We start from the raw sequence: 8,335 nt of genomic DNA, 5'->3' as shown, positions 1-8,335 counted from the left end.
GGGAAGAACAAACAGGCTGCCTGCTGTGTGTGTGACCAGTGAAGCTGTACAACACTGGTGTAGGGAGGAATCACATATGGACCTTGCTCTTCAGGCAGCTGGCACAGACATTCTAGATGAAAGGAAGAGAGGTGACAGCTAAGAAGCAGGCTAGGGAAAGCAGATCCTAGGATCTGAAGAAGAAATAAAGCAGAAGGGTGGGGGCTAAGGGCGAGGGAGGACATAACCTGGAATCCCTAAAGTGAAAATGAAAGTTGCTCAGTTGTGTCCAACTCTTTGCGACCCCATGAACCGCAGTACGCCAGGCCTCCCTGTCCATCACCAACTGCCGGAGTCTACCCAAACCCATGTCCATTGAGTCGGTGATACCATCCTCTGTCATCCCCTTCTCCTCCTGTCCTCAATATTTCCCAGCATCAGGGTATTCTCAAATGAGTCAGCTCTTCGCATCAGATGGCCGAAGTATTGGAGTTTCAGCTTCAACATCAGTCCTTCCAATGAACACCCAGGACTGATCTCCTTTAGGATGGACTTGGTTGGATCTCCCTGCAGTCCAAGGGACTCAAGAGTCTTCTCCAACATCACAGTTCAAAAGCATCAATTCTTCTGTGCTCAGCTTTCTTTATAGTCCAACTCTCACATCCATACATGACTAATGGAAAAACCATAGCCTTGACTAGATGGACCTTTGTTGACAAAGTAATGTCTCTGCTTTTTAATATGCTCTCTGGGTTGATCATAACTTAATTCTCCAGGCCAGAATACTGGAGTGGGTATCCTTTCCCTTCTCCAGGGGATCTTCCCAACCCAGGGATTCAACTCAGGTCTCCTGCACTGCGGGTGGATTCTTTACTAGCTGAGCCACAAGGGAAGCCCAAGAATACTGGAGTGGGTAGCTCATCCCTTCTCCAGGAGATCTTCCTGACCCAGGAATTGAACTGGGCTCTCCTGCATTGCAGGCACATACTTTACCAACTGAGCTATCTGGGAAGCCCTAAAATTACTCTTTTTTAAAAGGTATTTTATTTACTTATTTTTGGCTGCTCTGGGTCTTCACTGTCGCACAGCCTTTCTCTAGTTGTGGCAGCAGAGTCTGCTCTCTCGTTGCTGAGCACAGGCTTCTCATTGCAATGGCTTCTCGTGGTGGAGCACGAACTCTAGGTGAGCGTGAACTTCAGCAGTTCTGGTGCGTAGGCTTAGTTGCTCCATGCCACGTGAGATCTCCCCGGACCAGGGACTGAACCCGTGTCCCTTGTATTGGGAGGTGGATTCCCAGCCACTGGACCACCAGGCAGGTGGACCACCAGCCACTGGACCCCCAGTCCCCCAAATTACTCTTGATGAATAGGCATCGGCAGGAAGTTCCAGAACATTTTCTGACCCTTCAACACAGTAGAGAGTGAATGTCTACTGGGCAACAGCAGCAAAAGGGCTAAGGGTCTGATTCAGGAGCTCTGGATAGCAGAGATGTCCAGGACTTCTGATGGGTAGAGGTGAAGCCGGGGAAGCCCAGAGAGATCTTATTTGACACTTTCAGAATTTTGACCATTCTATCTGGGAAACTGGGAAGTGCAAAAAGGGCTGTGCAGAGAAGGGCAGGCGTGATAACAAGGAATTCCATCCTAAAAACACTAGATGAGTGTAATGACAGTACTGATGACCCCCCCCAATTAGTGTCATGACAACATTTTGCAAGAGGATGGAATTCGGTACCCTCTTTAAGTGTCATTTTTTATTAAGATGTCAAGATTCCAGGTAGATGTCATTTAAATAATTTGTTGAAAAAATACTGTATGGAGATCACTGATCAGTTACAAGTGACTACCCTGTCTTCTGCTTCTGCCGAATTAGTGTCGTGACAACACAGACAAGTCATGAAACTGACTTCAGAGTTGGTCCTTTTAGAAATGACGGGTGACCTTTGCTATCCCGGTGGGTACTTTCACCAACATTGCTCATGAAAATAAAGTAGTATTGATAGAATTTTTGCCCAACACCTATAGTCCCTGTTCTCCCTTTTTGTGGGCAGAGGGAAGGATGGGGATGACATTTCCAATAAGGAGCCTTTTCCTGTCGCTTTTCTTCACCCATCGTTGACCTCAACAGACGTCTCAGGAAAGAGACAAGGAGCAAATCTCTGAGTCACTCACTGAAATCCCAGAAGCCTCTCTAGAGACACATCTTGAATCGACGTTCTGGATCAGTTTGTACAGTGCTCTGCAGGCTGACTCTCTCAGGGGCTTCAAGTCACCAAAAGTGACCAGTAAGTTGGTTTTAAAAAGGAGACTGACGAAGCTGGGGGGACCTTATGGGGAGGGCTGACTCCACCTTCCCAGGATGGCTTTGGTGCCGCCCCCGCCAGGCCAGTAGGAGGCGCGCGCGCCCCCTGGGGCTTGGAGGGGACGCGGGCCCGGCGCCCGAGTCCCCGCGTGCGCGTGATCGGCGGCGGGGCCGCGCACGCCAGAGCTGGGGAACGGGCGGGGGGCAACGCGGGGGCCATTTCCGGGCGGGGCGGGGCGGGGAGGGGCGGGGCCGCCGGCGGCCGGATCTTTAATCTCGGCGGCGGCCGGTGAGTCGGTCTCGCTGTGAAGAGAGGCAAGGCCGGCTAGAGGGTGTCGGGAGGGAAGGAGCGCGGGAGCTGGCTCCCGGCAGAGAAGGTTTACTGGGCCGCCGCGGACCCCGAGGAAGAAGACGGGTCCGCGCTGGGGAGGAGGGCTTTGGTTTGGGTTTGGAGAGAGTCGGGACTGAATGGGAGGCGGGTCCTGGCCGGGGCGGAGGAGGAGTGTCGGGACGGCGGGGGGTCCTGATGCGGAGCGGGTGAGGACTGCTGGAAGGGCCGGGCCGGACCGAGGGGCCAGCACCTCGGGGCGGGCTCGGGTTCGGGCTGAGGGTAGGGGCGCAGGCCACCCCAGGTCTTGAGTTGAATGCAAGGTTCGCGCCAGGGCCGAGACGGAGCCGGATATGAAACTCCACTCGCGGGCGCGGTAGGAGTGGTCTCGCGGTGGGCAGGTTTGCCGATCCTTCCCCGGCGAGGAAAGGGTTGTGTGGAGGGAGGGATGAAGTCTAGAACGAGGCCAGCTTGTTTCTGAAGAGCGGCCAGTGGAGGCTGGACCCTGGGGCCGGTCTGCCTGGAGCGGCCGCTGGTCCGCCGGCTTAGTTTGAAGTGGGCGGGGCTCCGGGCCGCGAGGCCTCGGTCCGCTGCGGGCTGGGCGTTTCCCTCGTATCTACCTGGAAGGGAATTGCTTTTGTAGGGGGGCTTTATCTGGTGGCGTTTGGTCAGCGGCGGGAGGGAAGCAGACTGCCAGCAGGATTCTTAATTCGCTGGGTTGGGGTGCTGGGCTTTAGTGTGAAAGCGAAGAGTGAAAGCTGAGCTTTCCAAGGAGGGAACAGAACCATTTCTCTGAAGCTCTGGCGAATATAGGCGGGCCAACGGGACAGTTTGTAGCATTAAAAGTAAACAAACCTGGTTCCCTTTTGCAGAGGGGAGACACTGAAAGCACGTCTGGGAGAGGAAAATGCCCAGTACAGACCTAATGTCGTTGGTGAGTCCTTTTCCAAATATCTTTCTTGTTGTAAGGCACTTGTCCAGTATGTTTTATTTTTAGTCCAAAGGATGAATGTGTAGATTTAATCTCTGATGCTTGCCTTTGATAGCTGAGAGTTTCTGCCTCCTTTTATTTTGGATTTAATAATTAGATGGGTAGTGACTGAAATAAATGTATGAATATATTTATTTAATGAATATGAAGAATTTTTGCAAAATTCTCAGAGCTGATTTTAACCTCTTTCTTCGTTTACTGCCAGAACCGTTTTAAAACATCAATGAAATTTTGTCTGGATCTGCCATATATTAGTTTATAAGTGTTAGTTTCCCAGGCTCGAGTTATTCCCTGGAAGGCAGATATCTTGTCTTACTTGTTGAGAGATGATAAACACCTGTCATGGTGCTCTGTATATAACAAGTTGCTAATTGCTGAATTGAGCTAGTTTGAATTTATCTTCTTCTGTTGTGGTGAGGAGTTGGCCTGTTTTGGTAGAGGCTGTTTTTTTCCCCTCTTCTCTTGAGATCTTTCTGTGCTGGTTTTTTTTTTTTTTTTCTTCCCAGTGAGCAGGGAAAATAGAATTGCCAAATGAGTGTTTACCAAAATGACGTTTTGTTCTTGGGACATTTGTAGATTCCACAGAAGTTCTTTATTGATTTTTATTTTTTTCATAGAGGATGTTAGTGAGAGGATTGTGAGGAACCCATGATTTTCAAATAGCAATGTGTTTAGTTTTTAATAAGTTACATCTTTGAATCTGATGAGACATTAATTTGAAAACATTTCCTTTCTCTCTCTTGCTGTCACTATCCCAGAGAGTTGATAGCTGTCACTGGGAAGTTGGCAGAAACTAGTAGTGAGTTTTGTTTTTGTTTTTGTTTTTTTTTAATATCCACGGCTGATGTCCTGTAGTGTCAAAATCTCTAAGGTCTGCAGGAGAAGTTGAGAGATCAACCAAGTTGTGACTAGTTCTGGTTTGTGATGAGGAGCAAGGATGACTTTGAAGACTTAGACAGGTACTTGGTTTATCCAAGATTCAGATGAAGGGTTCACCTAAAATAGTTCTTTTTTTTTTTGCCTCAAATTTCATACATTGTTAGTAGATAATAAATTGTGTTCTGTAATATTAAATTCTTATTACAAGAGCAGTTATGTTAGAAAAATTGGAAGCTATTAATAAAAGGAAGCAGACCCCAATAATTCCGCTATTCAGAAATAGCTACTATTAGCACCTTGCAGAATGATCTGCAATAATTGGCAATTTCTTTCTTTTTTATAAATTAGTATGTATATGTAAATTAAGATTCCTATATGTTAGTAAAATATAACTCCATACCCAGAGATGTGTGTATTACTTTCTGGGCCTGTGGGCTCCCTTTAGCAGTCTGAGCAGTGAGTGCTTTTATTTAGAATATTAACTTTGGAATCAGTTTTGTTTTGAGGTATTTCTCTAGCTATCGCTACTGCTTTTCACTTCCTCATTTGAAAATCTAGCTTTTTATAGGTGTTGCTTTGCTCATTGGTGTTAGGAATTAAATCATATAAATAACAGCTGGCCCGTGAGAATCATCACTCTCTGAAGACACTGTACATGTTGCTTGAGGTGCTCTTGATGGAAAAATTGTCCTTCTTTCTTTGACTGTACTGTGCTAAATGGTAAAGAACCAGTGACCAGGGCTCAGTTTTCAATGAGGAGGCTATAAACATTTGGTCCAGATTTGAGTTCAAGGTGTTTCTCTGTACTTGCTTTTGTATCGTGTGATGCATTACACATGTTCTTGGCCCTCTAACTGGAAAGAAAGGACTCGAGTTAATAGAAGATAACCTCAGCATAGGGCAGCATATGGTAGAATTTCAGAATTAGAAACAACCTCGCAAGTTATATGATGCAATTTCTTACTTTTATTGTACATGCATCGTTTTTAGAGTATCTCTGCTAAATTAATACCCAGTCATCCATCTTTTCTCCTGGGGGAATCAGATAGGCATAAGCTAAGATAAATAAGAGATGGATTCAGGAGTAATAATGTAAGTCTGATAGCTAACATTTATTAAGCACATATTATGCATTAGGTGCATAAATAGATACTCTACGTACTCATTTAATTTTCCTAAAATTCCTTGAAAAATATGCTGGCATTCTCCCTTTATAGATGAAAAACCAGACTTAGCGTATCATAGCAATGAGGTGGTGGAGCTTTAACTACAGTTAGTCTGTCTTAAAAACCCCCTTTCTTGTCTACTTTGTGAAGCCACCTGTAAGTTGTCTTCACGGAAAGGCAAAGAAGTTACGGAACTTTGTGGCTGTTGAGAACAGGTTTGTGTGGCGCAAAAGTGAAATAGTTCTGCCCTCTAAGGGGGCACTTTGGAAGAGTTGGGGAGGGTGCTTTTGGCTTCTGATCTAGTCTTGTCTGAGCATACATGTTTAATACACAGATCTTCATGTTTGTTTTCTCTTATGTTGCAGTTGGGGCATTATATTGACATTTTTAAAAGTTATGTCTATAGGCATAATGTTATATTCTTTGAGTTTCATGTCATAATAAAGGGCATTATGAAATATTAGTTATAGAAAAGGGCATTGGGTCTGATAGGTTGAACACCACTGTGTGGAGGGCAGTATAACTCGAAGGTGAACTGGAGTCCATGTGTAACAAGCCTAGGGTTCCGGAGGAGGACTCCTGGGCTGTCAGCCCTTGGTGCTTTCCCGTCCTTGATTTTGTCCTCATTTCATTAAGGTGGTAAGCCTGCCTTTTTTCCATTTGCTCATTTATGCCGTGGACTGTAATACTTTCCACTTATGCCTCAGAGAGAATAAAATGAGTGAGTGGATTCATTCATCTGAGAATTGCAATGCTTTCAGAGGGAATTCAAGTCTGGAAATCTTTTAGCAATCTTTCACCACTTTAGCAACCATTCTTTTTATCCATATTATCCTCCTTCCTAGTGCTCAGGGGCTAGATCACTTTGAGAGTTGCAAAATGCTCCTAGATTTTAAGAAAAAGATACTTTGTAAAGCTAAGTCTAGGTTTTAGACCCATCTAAAGGGATGGTGCAGTGTTACTGTATGCACTGTGGTAGTGCTGGGTGGGGTTTCAGTGATAGTTGTTTATCTAGGGTTGAGGTTCTCAACCAGGAGCAATTTTTGCTCCCCTCCCTGCCATGGCCCCAGGACATTTGGCAATGTCTAAAGACATTTGTTGGAGAAGACTCTTGAGAGTCCCTTGGACTGCAAGGAGATCCAACCAATCCATTCTGAAGGAGATCAGTCCTGGGATTTCTTTGGAAGGAATGATGCTAAAGCTGAAACTCCAGTACTTTGGCCACCTCATGCGAAGAGTTGACTCATTGGAAAAGACTCTGACGCTGGGAGGGATTGGGGGCAGGAGGAGAAGGGGACGACAGAGGATGAGATGGCTGGATGGCATCACGGACTCGATGGATGCAAGTCTGAGTGAACTCCGGGAGTTGGTGATGGACAGAGAGGCCTGGCGTGCTGTAGTTCATGGGGTCACAAAGAGTCGGACACGACTGAGCGACTGAACTGAACTGAGAGACATTTTTAGGAGAAGGAAATGGCAGCCCACTCCAGTGTTCTTGCCTGGAGAATCCCAGGGATGGGGGAGCCTGGAGGGCTGCCGTGTATGGGGTCGCACAGAGTCGGACACGACTGAAGCGACTCAGCAGCAGCAGCAGAGACATTTTTAAGGGCTTCCCTGGTGGCTCAGTGGTTAAGAATCCACCTGCAATGCAGGAGTTGGCAGGTTTGGTCCTTGGGTCAGGAATATCTCCTGGATGTTCAGTATTCTTGCCTAGAGGATCCCATGGACAGAGGGGCCTGGAGGGCTACAGTCCATAGGATTGCAAAGAGTCGGACACAACTAAGGTGAGTGAGCATAAGCACAGTGGTAGTTGGGTTATTTTGCCCATGGATCAAGCTCTACTACTTTGGAATATACATTGGAGAGCATAATTTTCTGAAGCATGGTAAAATTCCTAAGAAATGCTGTCTTTTACTACAATTCTGCAGCACTGTTTTCTTGATTTGGAAGCAGTAAACCCGTCTCAGTTTTGTTTTTCAGGTTCAAAAATCAAATCTTTCCAGATCTTAGAGCTTTATCTTTGACCCTTGAATCCTTTTCAGGGGTGCTTTCTTAATGACTCTCTAATGGAGTTTAAGCAATAAACTGAAAGATGGACAGTAAAAGCTCATTTCTGTTATTTGCATCTGATGTCTTATTTGTAGTCTTGTCTAGAAGAGAGGGAGGACAGGCAGGACATTTGAAATTTTGTTGACAGTTTGAGTGGCCGTTGTAGGATGAGCACTGGTTTTGATGTTGTTCTAATTTTGTAAATAAAGCAAAATATAATAACAAGTATGATAATTTCTCCAGTTTTTGGTGTGAAGGAAAGGGAAGTTATAAATAGATAACCCCCCAATCCTAGTCTTTGGCTTGACTCTGCAGTCTGTGTGTCAGGAATTTTTAGTAACATATACCTTCCTAATTAGGTTTTGCACAGTCTGATATTACATGCAGTTTGTTCACATTGGTGGCAGAAATGGGAATCAGCTTGGGATTGGGACTTTTCCATAGGGAACTGATTTGCAGTGACTCGGTCCACATGTGGAAATACACAGAATGCAATTACTGAGAGAAGAACCATGTTAAGGGATAAGGGGAGAGAAAGGAGCCATTCACTGGGGAAGATGGAACAGTGCAAGCTGAAAATAATTTGTTGGGTCTGTCTGTTATCTCCTGGCGCACTCCAACAGTTTGAGTGCCCAGAGTTAG

At 45.8% G+C, this 8,335-nt stretch overlaps 1 protein-coding gene across 2 annotated transcripts in view; it reads left to right on the top strand.

Moving 5' to 3' along the window:
* Positions 1 to 2,550: 2,550 nt before the first annotated feature.
* The window catches only part of SGPL1 (sphingosine-1-phosphate lyase 1), a 53,794-nt gene continuing 48,009 nt past the window's right edge, over positions 2,551 to 8,335 (top strand). Inside the window, exons 1-2 of one of the 2 annotated variants that reach the window (XM_068981753.1) lie at positions 2,551 to 2,569; positions 3,481 to 3,542. In XM_068981753.1, the coding sequence (XP_068837854.1) occupies positions 3,516 to 3,542 (27 nt within the window). In that variant the 5' untranslated portion in view covers positions 2,551 to 2,569; positions 3,481 to 3,515. Of the gene's footprint in view, positions 2,570 to 2,595; positions 2,696 to 3,480; positions 3,543 to 8,335 lie in introns of those variants that run through there. The other variant, XM_068981752.1, reaches the window with a different exon arrangement.

The sequence above is a fragment of the Capricornis sumatraensis genome, chromosome 10 (genome assembly GCF_032405125.1).
Source record: "Capricornis sumatraensis isolate serow.1 chromosome 10, serow.2, whole genome shotgun sequence".
In the NCBI taxonomy this organism is placed as follows: Eukaryota; Metazoa; Chordata; class Mammalia; order Artiodactyla; family Bovidae; genus Capricornis; species Capricornis sumatraensis.
Note: the sequence above shows the minus strand (reverse complement) of the source record. Positions and strands in the feature narration are given on the sequence as shown.